A 16355-nucleotide genomic window follows, 5' to 3' on the forward strand; every position below is an offset into this window, starting at 1 on the left:
CACACTAAACCCCAGACTGACGTGTACCATTCGAAACACACGCATAAAATTTAAGTCAAGAGTTGTTCAGCTCACACACAAGTGTAGGAAAAAATACATTATTTTCCTTTACAAAATAGCTCCTTTTAAGCAATAATACTCTACTGAGACAAGATCAACAACCGCTAAGGCATTTATAATTTAACCATTTTTCCACATTGCATAGGTGAAATTTTTATTTTATTATTTTTACTTTTTAAAGAATCATGCAGTTAAAGTTATAAATCTGGAGAAAAAACACTGACTGCAGACTACTGGGTACCTTCAGAATACCTTTTTGATTTAACTTAATGCTGTGGAAGCTAAGCATGCACCAAAACACTGCACTTTTTATGTTAAATTGCTGTTGAATTTGTTAACCCACAATTGATTTCCTGTGTTATGGAATCTTAGAGATTACAGCTAACTTGAAGCAACAGGGATAATTCTTGATGTTAATGCTACATTTCTATGTATTTTTATTAAGTCAGTGCTCGCTGCTGCATTAAAACTGCAGCTCAACATTGCCCCCTACTGTCCGTTTGTGACACACTAAGGACAAAATGCAGGTTAAAACCAGAAAATCGCACCCCACCTCCAAGTCCAAAACACAGTAAGCATCTCATTTACCTAAGAGACTCAACAATACAGACATTCCCAATTAACATTCTCTTCTGTCTCCTTCAATAGCTGAAATTAATTGTGATTAATGCATTATAAGTCATAAAACATTAAAGCAATTTTTAAAATTTAAATTAGAAGCAGCTTCTGTCTTGGCCCAACCATCAGTTTGCTGATAAATATCATCGTGAGGCCTGTTGAAAGGAGATACACTGACGCCACCATGTTTCTAATTAGAGACACATGGCAATGTCACACCAATTGCAGAAAACCTAACCCTTGAGAATTCCTGAGTTTGCTGTTTTTCCATGTTCTCAACACACAATGGGTATAAAATAACAATCAAACATTCTTGTCTCTACTTCATCTAAGCCTCCGTTACAAGAGGGTAAGTTGTCATTTGAAAGAAAAACAAATCATTTTTAAATGATAAAGGTCATTCAAGATTAGTTGAGTTTGAGCACATGAGAACACAAAAATGAGGCAAAAACAAAAACAAACAAATCATAAATCTTTTTCCCTTCTTTTGGAGGAAAGTCTAATGTTCACTGATTCATTCCAGCAACTGATGTCACATATAAAATTTCCACTTTCCACACTCATTTTCCAGGCCTGAATCCAGCTGTTGCCAGAAAAGCTTCCAAATTCTTGTGAACAGGTTAGAGAGCAACAAGATTTCCCTCAAAACTCAGTAACAGAATCTTGTGTGATCATACCTCTAGGAATTCAAAAACACCTCTAATACAAATTATATTCAGTGTCCTCAGCCACATTACAAACTTGTCCAAGACATCTATGGACAAGTGGAAGCTTACACTATGAGCAGCAATGGCACAGAAGCAGCTTCTGATGGAGATGGAAGGATACCAGCACAACACATTTCTAATGTAGTTCCTCCTGCATGCAGACCTAGAAGCATGCATGCTGGCAAGTGTGTCATACACTTAGCAAAGTCCCCAAGCCGAGTCTCTACTTATACAGCAAGAGCAAGTGGGCTAACAGTGGTCACTGAGTCACTTATCAAGAAAGGCAGGGATGTACTTTCAAATATACAGCAATTACCACAACTATAAGGATTCAAGAAACTAATCACCTCTAGCTAGTTGTAGCAATCGTGTAATTGTGCACATACACTACCAACAGACAGCTGTACCTTCAGTTCATCGGGTTTTACTTTCACCGTCACCCAGACACATTCACTACTGTTGTGATGGCAAAGGGTGCACTGTCTATCTTGGTGTTTCATGACAAGGTGGCATTGCACAGTTTCAGGTACCAAGTGGTGTGATGCAATAACTGCCTGTCACCTTCTGATGCTGTCAAACTTTAAAAACAAGTGAAGTCAGGAAACAACTGAAATCTCCTCTTGGTTTTTGGTTCTCATTTTGCTCATATTTCTTTTATTTCTCTCTCCCAGTAGCAGAGAGGTGGCAGTGGAAGGATTACACTGATTCTACTTTTCAGATGTTCTGAATAAAGCAAAAATTCTGTTGCTATAGCACAATTGAAAACCTAACTGTTAGTGCTCTCAGAATTAAGCTCTAAAAGCTTCAGAATATAAAACCAGTACTTACCATAGTCTCCATTTTTCTCCAATATTCTTCCAATTTAGCCATTGGCTTAAGCCACCAATCAGTGAACTTCAAATACCGCTTGCCTTGAAACCAAAACTGCCTGAGCCACTCAAATTCAACCTGCAGGAGAAAAACACATGGTTGCATTGACTCTTTTTTTGTTGTTGTTGTTTTTTGTTGTTGTTGTTTTTTGTTGTTTTTAATCTGGAGAAGGAAACTGGAGTATTTATTTTTAAATGTACCTTTATACCCAGTTGTTATTTTTATTTAGTCATACGAAGGGTAGAAGAAACTTGCAGTAAATAAACTGTGCTAGAACACAGCCTAGCCGATTGCTATGGAACAGGAGCATAGTTTTATAATGAAATAGTTTTTCATAGTTTACCAAATAATCTGGTTACCAAACAAACTACCAAAAACTTTAGGATTAACTGCATCTTAGTGCTCAGCTGTGGCCAGGCTCATGCTCCCTCTACTGGACCTGCACTTACAGCAAAAACTTGCCAATGATACGTGCGTGGGGTTCTGCAGGGAAAGTAAGGCTAAAAAGCAGGTTTGGGCTTTTCAGGGCATCGGTAGTAACATGTCCCAGTTGTTTTTCTAGGACTAAGCTTGTGTGGCAACTGTGCTTAACAAAGAAAACATCACCCCAATTAAGCAATAAAAATTTAATCAGGAACAAGGTTATACTTTTATTTAGAATACGAAGCAGAAAATACTGTAATACTTTGTTAGTTTTGGGATTTATTTTTTTTTTAAATCATATATGGGTGGCCCTTCAGGTTTAAACATGATAAATATTAGCTTTTAATATATGATAAATATATATAACTCATCAAATATTCATTAAGCAAAATAATTTCATTTATCCTAATTCCTGCTGAGCCTTTTTCTTTAATGGCAATCCATGGTTCTGGTCTTTAGAATTATGTATTTATTTTTGTTGCGGTAGTTATGTTTCATACCAAGTTCAAAGCTACTTTAATCATTACTTGCTACCTCAAAGATTTTGTTTATCCCTACTTGACACTGATGTTGCAAACAAAGAGAACCTGCCAAGGTGAAAGAATAAAGAAAACTGCCCAAAGCTGTCACCTAACTCTTTCTTTCCTGTAAGGCTATGGAAATCTGAAAGCGTTTCAGCTAACATTAAATGTTTGGTCAATACACATTAACGACTGCAATAAAAGATACTTAAATGTGAAATGTATAAAAAGGACATTAGATCAACTCTTAGTAAAATACATAAGCATGATTAATTGGCAGACATAAATCTTTAAGATATTTTCAAAAAATTACTATAAGCATAGTGGCTTTTTAGCACACAAGTTCAATGACATACATCCTTCCTAAAGAAAAAAAAAGTTTGAGTTTGCTTCTTCTACTGTATAAACAAGGTATGAAGTGTCAAGCTATGCTTCCCTAAAAATCGTTATACACTATCTGGGGATGGCTGAGCACATCAACAGTTCAGCTAGAGCTTGGAGTATTCACTGCTTTTTTCTTCTTTCTATTTTCTGGTCTCTTCCAATGAAAGGATGATAACAAATAATATCTTACAAATATGTTTCAGGAAATAGATCACATGAGGTCATTAACTAATTAAAAATTATTTTAAAAAATGAAAATGAAAGTTACAATATCATTCATCATGATAACAATCTATTTCAGTCAATCTGATTTTTAACTAATCATATTGATTTGTTACATTAACCTATGTAATTTCAGTCTAAGTCTGGCATCCTGGTCAAATTTTAAACATATTTTGATCCCTTTCAGCATACACAAGAGATAAGGGTTAGCAGTAGGATAGTTAATTTTCTGCACGATTGTAACTGATCTCATCAGAGGTCAGGGTACCACATGGCAACGTGTGGCTGTTCAATGATAGGGACAACAATGTAGGTAAAAAACTAGGCAGGGCTCTCAAACTCAGGTCCACATTCATCTGACAATGCCTAAGTTTAGCTCTAAACTGAGTTAATAGAAGAAGGGAAAAAATAGCATTTCACCCACAAACTCAGCCATCAAGCGCCCTGACAAGGGACTGCTCTGAACTGGTATCTCTGACCAGGTAAGGGTTGATTCTGAAAACATGGGTGTAGTGGGTTTATGTGACAAGGTTTTGGTAGCAGGGGGCCATAGGGGTGGCTTCTGTGAGAAGGATCTAGAAGCTGCCCCATGTTTGGTAAGGGCCCCACTGCTGACCAGAACTGAGCCAATAAGTGATGTTGTTTGCGCCTCTGTGAGAGCATATTTAAGACAGGGAAAAAAAACGCTGCGCCACACAGCAGCTGGGAGAGTGAGAGGAGTGAGGAACAGCCTTGCAGGCGCCAAGGTCAGTGAAGAAGGAGGGGGAGAGGTGCTCCAGGCGCCGGAGCAGAAGTCCCCTGCGGCCTGTGGTGAGGACCATGGTGAAGCAGGATGTCCCCCTGCAGCCCATGGAGTACCACGGTGGAGCAGGGTTCCACGCTGCAGCCCGTGGAGGAGACCACGGTGGAGCAGGTGGCCCTGCACCGACGGAGACTGCGGCCTGTGGAAGACCCCTGCCGGAGCAGATTCCGGGCCGGACCTGCAGCCCGTGGAGAGGAGACCACGCAGGAGCAGGTGACCTGGCAGGAGCTGCTGCCCGTGGGGGACCCAGGTTGGAGCAGTTTGCTCCCGAGGGATGGACCCCGTGGTACGGACCCATATCTGGAGCAGTTCTTGAAGAGCTGCTGCCTGTGGGAAGCCCACGCTGGATCAGTTCAGCAAGGACTGCATCCCGTGGGTGGGACCCCACAGCACAGGGGACGAGAGTGACCAAGAAGGAGCGGCAGAGAAGAATTTCTATAGACTGACCATAGCCCCCATTCCCCTGTTCCCCTGCGCCGCTCGGGGGGAGGAGGTGGAAGAGGGGGGATGGGGGGGGAAGGTGTTTTTGGTTTCTTTCCTTTGTTTCTCACTTCTCTAGCTCGTTCGTAATAGGCAATAAATCTTACTATCTCCCTATGCTGAGTCTGTTTTGCCCATCACAATAATTACTGCGCAATCTCCTCGTCCTTATCTCAACCCTTGAGCCCCTTTCATCGTATTTTCTCCCTGTTCCTCTTTGAGGAGGGGGAGTGAGAGAGCGGTTGTGGTGGAGCTCGGTCACCCACCCGAGCGAAACCATCACAATGGGTGACAATTTCTCTGTCACTATCGTTGCTTTAGACACTAGTAAGCACAAATACTTCTGCTAAAAATCTCCAGAGATTCCAATTATGCTGTTTGTTTGATATTCTAAAATGAACACTAACACTAAATTAACATTAATTTTAAAATTATTTCATTGAACTCTAGTCACTAATCTTCTCCTGCAGGAAGAAGGCATTCCCTATTGGCTTGCCTTCTTCCACCTCTTTATATGAATTAGAGCTATACTAGGAAAAAAAAAAACGTAACAGTATGTGTGGAAGAGACAAAAGCTCAATTCTAGCCTTACTGGAACTCAAGATGCACGACATTCATCTTCCATGACAGAAGTCTCAGGTCAACTGTTCTTGACACAGATTTTGTCAAAGAGTTTTAGTTTGGAGACTCCCATATACTAGAGCTAATCTGAGTTCAGATCAGCAAGATCTGACTTGCTGATCATGATACATGATCATGATAAATGACTGAACAGGATAAACCCTAAACATATTAACATGTAAATAAAATATCCACGCTGCATGTTTTAGGAAAACTTCTGTCTACTAATTCATTTTTCACTTGTGACTTACATCTGTGCAAGAAAGTTCAGAATAGGGCCCTATATGTCTAACCTCAACAGATTTTCAAGTTGTTCTTTAGCAATGATTAAAAGCCAATTTTAGGTTATAGTCAATACCGGGTAGTAAAAGGCCAACAGCAGCATTTGACATTTTGTGATGCAGTGCTCCTCGGTCAATTATTTAAAAGTATTGGTTATTAAATGCCACAGATGTAGGTGATCTATATTTTTGCTCTTCTGTACTAGCCAGCCACCAACCGTGCTGTCAGCTCACTGTGATGTGCTAAAACATGTCGGCTTTCCTTGGGCAGCAGACACCACCACCCTTCCTCAGCCCTGACCTCAGCGTCTACCACCACATACCGTCAACATCTACTACCTTCTACGTAGCTAGCCTAGGCTTTTCTACATCCCTGTAGATGCAGAAATGCTAAACCATGATAAATTTAACTGCTACTACCATAAAAATAGATTTGCTGTAGGCAAGAGTGACTGTACTTCACGAGCAACAGAGCAACTGATTCAGTCTCAAATTTTAATTGTGGTCATCAGGATTTGTTGATTAGGGCTGAGCCAAAACCCCAGTAAGAACAAAATCCTACTTTTTCAAACCTAACTACTTTGAAGCCTGCTACATTTTAAAAACAAACCACAGATACTAAAGAAGTTCCTCTGAAGCTTTACTTCACAGAGAACTTGTGACTATCCATTTGGTGGTGGCGAATAAAGAGGCCTTGAAGCTTCCTCACGTAGGGGAACTCCTGTCAGATTTTGCACTCCTCTGAGCAAGGTAAACAACTGTTCTTGGACACCCAAAGAACAGGCCATCTTCTCTGCAGATTTATGTTTATGCATGTGAGCATTTACATCATTTAGACAGCAGTGTTCTATTATTTTTAAAAAGTGTTTGTTTGCCAGTGGGTTTTCCCAGGTCTGTGCAGGCCTACTTGAGGCCTAGCCAGTAGCTGTGTAAATTTTGGAAAGCGAAGTGTGATTCAGCAGGGGCAGAGGTTTGCATTCATTGAACTGTACAATGTCATTTATTTCAGGACAAATGATCCTGGCCAAACAGCAATCTGATTGCATAAAGGGATAATTTCATTTAATCTAACACCATGTGTGCATTGTTGTTAGGATGCTGTACTTCACAGCTGTCCAGGTCATTACTTCTGTTCACCCTGCCACACTGCTCCTAGGATACCCTGCCACTGAAATAGTGTTCAGACTTCAAGCCTGAAGCTTGTAACTACAGGGTATGTACTGGAGTGAAATGACTCGCACATCTAACAAACAGCATGTACCTCATAATTAAGGTACATGCTGAATTATGTACCTGAATTCAGATATTCCTCCGAAGGCTGTTTTAATGAGGGATGCCATAACAACAAGGTTAAGTCGAAGTGATGCTGAAAACCTCATTAAAATCTTGCTTCTTCCACTGGAAGGCCTCTGTCACAACATCCAAGAGATGTCTCCAACAAATGAACTCTGGGAAGGCTAGCAATCAGAAAAGAGAGCCCCCAGATGCTCACCAAATTCCTTTATGGGTTTCTCTGCCCATGACAAAAGTGGAGAAAGTCTCCTCCGATTCTCCAGATCTTCAGTTCTAAACCACTTAATCAACACAGCAAGTCAATTTTCCTGCCCAGGAATACAAAAGTGAAAGCACAGAATCATACCTCATTCTTTCAGACTCGCTCTTAGGCTTTTTCCCTCGAGCAGACACAGATAATTCATCCAGATCTCATTTGGCAGAGCAGTTAATTTCAGCACAGACTGTGAATCTGTACTCAAGTACTTAATTTTAGCCTAGTTGTGGATCAGCTGATGGCACTGTGATGGTTCTGCTCCAGTTAATGATCTCTGATGACTACTTTGGAAGTGTCAGCAAAAGGGGAAGAAACCCCATAGCATTTCAGGAAGATGAAGCAGCTACTGAGGATGCATCTAGTTACCTGAGTTAAAACATGCAAAGAGCTTCAATTATGACTTTTGGAAGTGGAATGCAACCATACCACCTCCTCTACAGATAGAAATACTCATTTTCAAGCCCATAATCTCTGGTCCGGAGGTATAGGGATCTGGGGGTCGTGGTAGACAGCAAGTTGAATATGAGCCAGCAGTGTGCCCTGGCAGCCAGGAGGGCCAATCGTATCCTGGGGTGCATCAAGAACGGCATCGCTAGTAGGTCAAGGGAGGTGATTGTCCCGCTCTACTCTGCGCTGGTGCGGCCTCACCTCGAGTACTGTGTGCAGTTCTGGGCACCACAGTATAAAAAGGACATGAAACTGTTGGAGAGTGTCCAGAGGAGGGCTACGAAGATGGTGAAAGGCCTGGAGGGGAAGACGTATGAGGAACGGCTGAGGTCACTGGGCCTGTTCAGCCTGGAGAAGAGGAGGCTGAGGGGAGACCTCATCGCAGTCTACAACTTCCTCGTAAGGGGTTGTCAAGAGGCAGGAGACCTTTTCTCCATTAACACCAGTGACAGGACCCGCGGGAACGGGGTTAAGCTGAGGCAGGGGAAATTTAGGCTGGACGTCAGGAGGGGGTTCTTCACAGAGAGGGTGGTTGCACACTGGAACAGGCTCCCCAGGGAAGTGGTCACTGCACCGAGCCTGTCTGAATTTAAGAAGAGATTGGACTGTGCACTTAGTCACATGGTCTGAACTTTTGGGTAGACCTGTGCGGTGTCAAGAGTTGGACTTGATGATCCTTAAGGGTCCCTTCCAACTCAGGATATTCTATGATTCTATGATTCTATGATTCTATGATATACCAAAACAGAATTACACAGGCAAAATTGGGTGACAGTTCTTCATTAATTCTATAGTTTGCTTTACTTAGTGCAGTTTCATTTTTCTTATTTAAAATAATAACAAAGGAGGGGAAAAAAAAAAAAAGAGATGAAATCCTGACCACAGTTATTGAATGGAAGACTCATTTTCATCAGTAGTCGAACAGTTTAATTATTTAAAGAAAGAAAACATGTTCTTGTTCTTCGTATGCTTGAGAAAATTTGAAACCTAGAACCCGTATTATGTGCCTGAAAATACGAAGATTTATCATACAGTGAGTAAAAGAAAGCAGGAAGCTTTCACAGGCAAAACAACAACAAGAAAAAAACCTGCGTCAGCCTCACAGATCTGTGTGTTTTTACTTCAATGACGTTTGAAAAAAAAATGTTTATTTACTACAGTGGTAAACAAATGGTAACTTTGTCTACTTGTGCAGTAAAAAAGGAAATTTAAATAGGTCTTGAACATACAGAATTTATCCTTTAAGTGAGGAAGTGACCTTGTGAAGAAAAAAAGAGGTGACTGGGTATTCTCTTTTCAAATGAAATATAGATTCAATGTGTCTACTAAGACTAAGTGCACAACATGTACAAGTTAAACAATGATTTCTGTTACAGTATATCCCATATGTGTAACAGGAAACATCCCTGTATGTCACATAGCAAAATTATTCAGGTGACTGCAAACACCAGGGGCTAGTCTCTCACCTGATGTAAATGGCACAGGTCTTTGATGTTGAAGGACCCGTGCAAATTTACACCAGCTGTGCATGTGGCCCTAGCTGTGCAAACCACATATGTGTATAGTTTTATGGACTGAGCCTGATTAATGTTTTGTAAAGCCCTGCATGCATCAGACTTCTTTAAATTGCTCTAGGAGCTGTTTTGCTGGAAGTCAAGAGGGCAAAGCTTTTGCCATCACTATACTCATTTTACCAACTTTAAGCACAATACAAATAAAAATGTGTTCTATGAAGTTTTATAGCAACACACAATATTATATTCCTCAGCAGATAGCAACTTAAAACACTTAGAAAAATTCTAATTTGAGTGTAAATTACTTTGGTACTACAAATGTTCCAATATAATGCTGATTGTACTTCTGTATGTAGCAATACAGATTAGTTCCTACGAAATGTGAGTATACAAATGCTGTGACTAATATTTAAGCAAAACGTGGTTCAGAAATTTGTATTAGCTGCTTACTACAGTTGTTTTTAAAGAGAGATGGTCATCATCACTTTTGTTAGGAACAGCTGAAAGCTTTTTTTTCAGGTAGAAAGGCAACTTTCCAGAGCAGCTAAACAATGTCACATTATACTCCTAATACACAGCCTTGACTTGCATTTTCTTTAACTCTTAAAAAAAAAAAAAAAAAAAAAAAAAAAAGCAATTAACTAACCATTTTTGGAAATGTCACCACTGTAAGACCACCCAGTCCACTGTATCATTTCCTTGACTATCCACTAACAGTAAAAGCAAAGTTACATACTTCATGATACTGCCTATTGTTATACCACAAAAAAATTACCATTTCCACAATAGTCCAAAACAGACATTTTTAAATCTGTGTTTCCTAAAACTCCAGATCTCTACTTCAAACCACAAAGCACTGTGCCAGCTTCAGTGAAATTCTATGTAAGTCCATTGTTGCAACTGCATATTTTATAGCGCGGAACAATCTGCTGAATGAAGTATGTTCTTCATGATTATTTGCGCTACATTTTCTTCAGAATATGCTTTTAAGAACATCTTCGCAATTGTCTCACACCTGGCATTCTGGAAAAAGACTGGCAAATATCTTAACACCTGACAAACAACTGAAAAATTTTGTGTATGCTTTCCTTCCATTTTCCCCCCTCTTGTTTCAGGAGGACTAGAGTAGTTTGGTTCATCCACCACCCTGTGATTTGGCAGATTTGGCCCAATGAAACCGATGTTACTGAAACTACTCTGCCTCTCCCAGCAGAGCGATCTTGGGAAAGAAAAAATGAAAACTTAATGGGAATGCAATGACCAGATTGGAGTTTATCCCAAGCACTGTAAACAAGTAAACAGGGAATAAAAAACACTTAACATATACAGTGCAATGCCTTGTGAGCTGCTGAACACACACGACCAGACTGCACCTGTCAGAATCCAGCTGCAGTACTTTCAGTGCAGATGATCTCACCTCATTATGTATTTCTTCCATTTGCTTTACAACTGCAGTTTCCAGTGATTTCAAAGAGAAAGCTTTTGAATTAGAATCAGTTTGTAAATTCTGGAGCGCCAGTTCACATTGTCCAAATATGTATTCCAATGTTCCTCTTGAACACTATGAAGATATAATAAAAATGAATACTTAGTCACATCAAAGCATACATATTTCTCAAATATACTACTTGCTTCTGAAATAATGGAAGGAGCAGAAAGGATGTATTTCTGTAACTTTATGATCTTTTACACAAAATCTTAATGTCTTCTGTTTATGTAGCTGTTTGTGTAGATTATGTAAAAGTCTAATCCATCAAACATAACAACTAAACCATAATTTGAAAGGAGAAAGAACAGGATTACTTTTGTGATAAATGATTTACTTTACAATTACTGCCATACTTTCCATTGCTTTCTGGCAGTTTTTGAAGATATTTAATAATCAGTTGTATATGCATAATTGTATAGGTGTAGGCTCCCAGTAACAGTCAAATGGAATCCCATATCCACTCAAGAGTGCTGTTTGCTTAGAAGGTGCACGTAATACGAACAAAACAGATCTGCGCTTCTGTTGCTTTTGTTTTGTTTTCACTGAGTTTCTTTCAAAAATTAAAGGGAAATACTTAAAAGAAACTTTTTTTTTAAAAAAAAAAGGAAGATAACTACATCTTCTAATTATTTTCAATTATCTGTACCTTCAGTTAGATTCCCGGGGATCATCATCAATAAGGACCTCACCTGTCTCATATTCTTTTTAAACAAGTATTTCCATACTATACAGGTTGAGGTCACAACAGTTTACCAAAACAAAGCATAATCACTTAATAGAGAAGTTTTTCACAGTGAATATAAATGTGTATTTTCCTGCAAGAGTAACACAGAGACAGGAGCAGTAGGTCAGAGGACTCAAAGTAAAAGAGAGGTAAAACACAGAACGATTGGTTTTTAAAATGTACAGTGTGATATTGCTTTATGCCAAAGTCCAGTTCAAGTGAGCAGAGTATAGTTTTGTTTGGCAAATAATGTTTTTTGTTTGTTTGTTTGTTCTGTTTTGTTTTTTACTACAACTGCAATGTATGTCTGTGTCCATGTTTGGTGCTATCACATCACTTCCATTATTGCACCAACTAGGAGGACAGGGAAAAAAAAGTACACATTTACACGTATTTCTCTTGCTTCAGTAGTGGTACTTTTTGCCTTGCTGAAAAAAGAAAGTCATAATTTTTTTAAAATATCCTCTTATGCTACAGTCTATTTTTATGTTCCTATATGCTTTCCCATTCAAATACTACATAAAACTAATGATAAAGCCATGGACAAGAATAAAGAATAGAAGTCTAGTAAATAAAAGCATCTTAACACTTGAGTTTGTCAGGCTGAAGTCTGATTATCCCAGAATGACTCAGTGAAGGAGCTCTGTATCAGTTTTCTAGTTCTTCCACCCCTGGATGCACAGAAGGATCCCATTTAAAGCATACTCATGACTCATCTTAGTTTTTCTGACCTCCTAAAGGCTATTTTAACCAGTGGGCACTGCTGACATGTGCTTTGAGTATTTTTCTCTCATCATTAATATTGCCTTTTCATCTAGGACTGGGAGATGAACATATCAAACAAAAAAACAAACAAAAACAACCAACAACTAACTAATTTCAGTTAAAAATGCAGCTGTCTCTACACTTTAGCAATCCATGAGATGTGGTAGAGCACATTCCTAAATCATATCTTACACGTGTGACTGTGAGTTCAGGTAAATTACTGATGTAGAAGCAACCATAAATCAGTCCAATAATAAGCAAATAGCCTGAAACATGAGCATAACTGCAAAGACAGTTCTGGTAAGACAACATGATGCTACATTTACAGAATCAGAATATTAGCTTTAGAAATGACTAAAGAGTTACCCACATTTATACTTACATCTGCCACTCTGTGAGTGGAGCTGAATCGAGGTGAAAAGCCAGCCAGAACGCAGTGCTGATGTGTCGTATTGAGATCATCTAGAGAAAAATTAGGAAACCGTAAGTAAGGCAAAAAAAGTTATACATTCCTCTGGAAACGTTCAGATTACATCTAGTAGCAACATTCCGTGTCACACTGAATACTGTTCATAAAGTGCTTTAAATTCAAATGATTTTAGTGTTAAAATTATGCTGTCCTCTCAAACTCAATGAGACATTCAGGAAAGTATGTCAAGATGTGCTGTAAGGTAACTCCTGGGTTGTTCTTGGATAAGTTGGCAGAGACTAAGTAAAACCATATAGAAAACAAGATGACCTAAAGAGTTAGTAAGCAAAACCAAACACAGACATTATCAGAAAAGAACTAGAACAGAAAGCTGCAGGATCCTAGTTAACTTGGAGTCTATACCCTCAACAGTATTTACTCTTTCAGGGAGTTCAGCTTTGGCCATTTTAATACAGCATGATGAGAAGTTAACAAGCTTCATCCTTCCATCATATAAATACAATTTCTCTTTAAAACATCAATATTTGCATACCTGAAACCTGACCCCTGAATTCCTGCTCATTTTTGAAAAGGCTCTTCTGACCATAATGACAGTCCACCAGACTGAAAAGAACAGTGTGTAAGGCTTAATGATATTCTCTTTATTACTGAAAACCGATATGCTCTGAAACTTTTTCTTTACCTTCTAACAAGCCTGAAAATTCAAAATGATAAAAGCCTAAAGAATTCAGAAGAATGACTCAATTCACCCCGGTTGTAAGAACAACGTCTTCTTTCTATGAATGTTATAAGCAGTTATGAACAAAGTGCACACCCAAGGCAGCAGATACCATCACCTTGGAAAAAAAAACACAACACATGAGAAGTTTATAAGAAGAATAGGCACACAAGCATTACAAACAACGACTGAATTCCCACTAAGAACATTTAGATGGGAGGCTTATTTTCTTTTCACATGACGTTTGCAGATATGTGAAGTTGAAAAGCTTGAAAAAGGCTCCAAAACAAGCAAAAACCCACCAAAAGCCAAATAGGAAAGAACAATTTCTTACGTAGGCATTTAAGACCGAAATTACATAGAGCCAAATTTTGCAAGGGCCACAGAACAGTATTATCTCCGGACAGGGAAACATTTAAATATCGCAATCACTTTCAAGAACAACTATGACATAAAATTAACTTAAACGCTTCTACCACTTCATTCAGTGCCCATTCATTTTGGTATGCTTTATGTATCAAATAGCATCAAAAATGTTACATTTTGATTTGCACCTTCATTCAAACCCTTGGCAAATCTTTCATTGTAGAGCCCCCCTCCCCGAAATTGCTTCCAGTTGTCCCTAATCGATTATGACTTTTAAAAACAAGCCTGCCATTTTAATTTAAAAGTTTATAATTCATCTAAGACTAATTGCACAAAAATAGTTGGTTTCATAGCCTGTGTGTCTCAAAGGATATTTGAAAAAATAGATGTCCTAGATCTTAACCGATTACTGTAAAGATTTGCCTTTTTTTGTAATATATTAACTGAATTCAAAAAACACTTCTGTTATACTGGCCATTACCTGTTCAGCAGCAAAAGCTTTTATTCAGATTTGAGAGCCAAACCAAAACTGTTTCCTTGGACACCCATGTCAGAAGCACCACCACTCCCTCTCAGTTTTAAGTAAAAGACAGCACACAGAGATAACGTGGGTTTTACATGACTAGGTGCTGATTGGTGAGGTTCAGAAAAAAACTAAATGCAGCCTCTCCAGCTACATGAATTTAGGAATATATGCATCAGTCCTGCTCTGAAAAACTTCACGCAGGCTAGTTATTTGTCATAGAGTTCTCCTGAATTTGTGGTCCTGAATAAGAGCCAGCATGGCATTGTTCTGCCTTAAAACACTGGGCTCTTTCCTGCTACAAATTCAGGTGGATTGTGAAATGGAGATCTCATTTCAACACCTATTAGAAAAACAGAACTTATATGAACTGTATGTAGCACACAAGAAGTGACTTTTTAATTTGAAATCACAATCAACACCAACATTACAATGTATTTGGTAGAGTTTCAAGAACTATCAACACAATCCCTTCTCCTTCAACCATTTTTAGGACTATTACAACGATATTTTTATATCTGGACTACAGTTTTCTGCTTAAATGACTGCTTTCCTGCCAAAACTTCCCCACATCTATGGAAAATGCTGTCATTAGCACAAACAGTTGTTCTGAAGTGTATCACAGGCTTTTCATATGTTTACAAATTTTAAAACATCATGAAATAGCCAACTTTAAAATAGCAATTGTAGAAAACAATCATTCTAACATGCTCAAGTGCTGTGATAACCAAAGAGAATTTTCCGAATCAAAGCAGAGGCAGTGAAAGCCACAGCTGTTACCTGCACAGGATGCCATGGTGCCACTAGTCACTAGGCTAACGCGGATGAGTACTTGCACTTCAGCCAGTTTAACGTCTATTTCACTTTCCCCAACCTACTGATAATGTTCTAAAAGGCTTGTTCGCATTCAAAGGAACAGAACTTGGTAGCAAAGTTGGTGTTCAAGTGCCAGAAAAAATAACTTCGGTTTTCGGTCTGAATTGGAGTATTTAAGAAACAAAGAGATGACTTCCAGCATACGTGCATAAGGCAAAACTTGTATCTCTCTTAAATGGATTTTATTCTTTTATTTCTAGTGCTTTCTGCCTGCCACTTCCCAATGAATCATCTGCCACTCTAGGGCCAGATCCCATTATAGGACTACTAGCTGAGCCAAGTCTGGGCAAGATTTATTAAAAGAAAGTAATCACACATATGATTGTGCACAGGTGGCCAAAACTACCTTGAAAACCGAAGTTATCAACTTGAAGTCTGGTTAAATAATTTGGAGGTCATAAGCAGAAGGATTTTGCCTTTACAGATGAAGTACTAAGAAGTCGTAAGACTGTTCAGCAGATTATCTGATTACTTGCAAATACACACAATTCCTTTTCACAAAATCACCAGCGACAGAAATTTCAGGTAACACACCTTGTGTAAAACAAAGAAAACTGAATTTTTATTTATTACAAATCCTTACTCTTCACACCTGCAGAAAAAAAATATTATCTAAGGTACTTGGGGTTTGAATATACTTATCCATGCAAGACTTCTGTAAAGTTGGTAACTGGCACAGAAAATACTAAAGGTCAGGTGAGGATAAAGGACTTGCTAAAGTTTGCATGGAAATTCCATGTGAGAAGCAGGCTGAAGGCTCCTGAAAGTACCAGTGATGTTTTAACACCTGTCCATCCTTCTTTCATCAGATGCAGACTATTTTTCTTTGAGGGGGTCCCCCTATCAGACAAGATGCCCGGTGATTTTCTGTTTAGAAACAGCAGACACGTTTTGGAATTTGGGTGCTGCAGGTCCCATTTTAGATTGTGGGGGCAAGCTCACGCCATAGATCTTTGTCCTTCCCC

At 38.9% G+C, this 16355-nt stretch overlaps 1 protein-coding gene across 4 annotated transcripts in view; it reads right to left on the minus strand.

Moving 5' to 3' along the window:
• The window catches only part of FTO (FTO alpha-ketoglutarate dependent dioxygenase), a 244272-nt gene that overhangs the window by 165159 nt on the left and 62758 nt on the right, over positions 1 to 16355 (minus strand). For all 4 annotated transcript variants that reach the window (XM_035336521.1, XM_035336523.1, XM_035336524.1 and 1 more), the window contains exons 5-7: positions 12860 to 12939; positions 10917 to 11060; positions 2214 to 2333 (exon numbers count right to left, since the gene is read on the minus strand). In XM_035336521.1, coding sequence (XP_035192412.1) covers positions 2214 to 2333; positions 10917 to 11060; positions 12860 to 12939 — 344 coding nt within the window. The remainder of the gene's footprint in view (positions 1 to 2213; positions 2334 to 10916; positions 11061 to 12859; positions 12940 to 16355) is intronic.

This window comes from Oxyura jamaicensis, chromosome 11 (genome assembly GCF_011077185.1).
Source record: "Oxyura jamaicensis isolate SHBP4307 breed ruddy duck chromosome 11, BPBGC_Ojam_1.0, whole genome shotgun sequence".
Lineage (NCBI taxonomy): Eukaryota > Metazoa > Chordata > Aves > Anseriformes > Anatidae > Oxyura > Oxyura jamaicensis.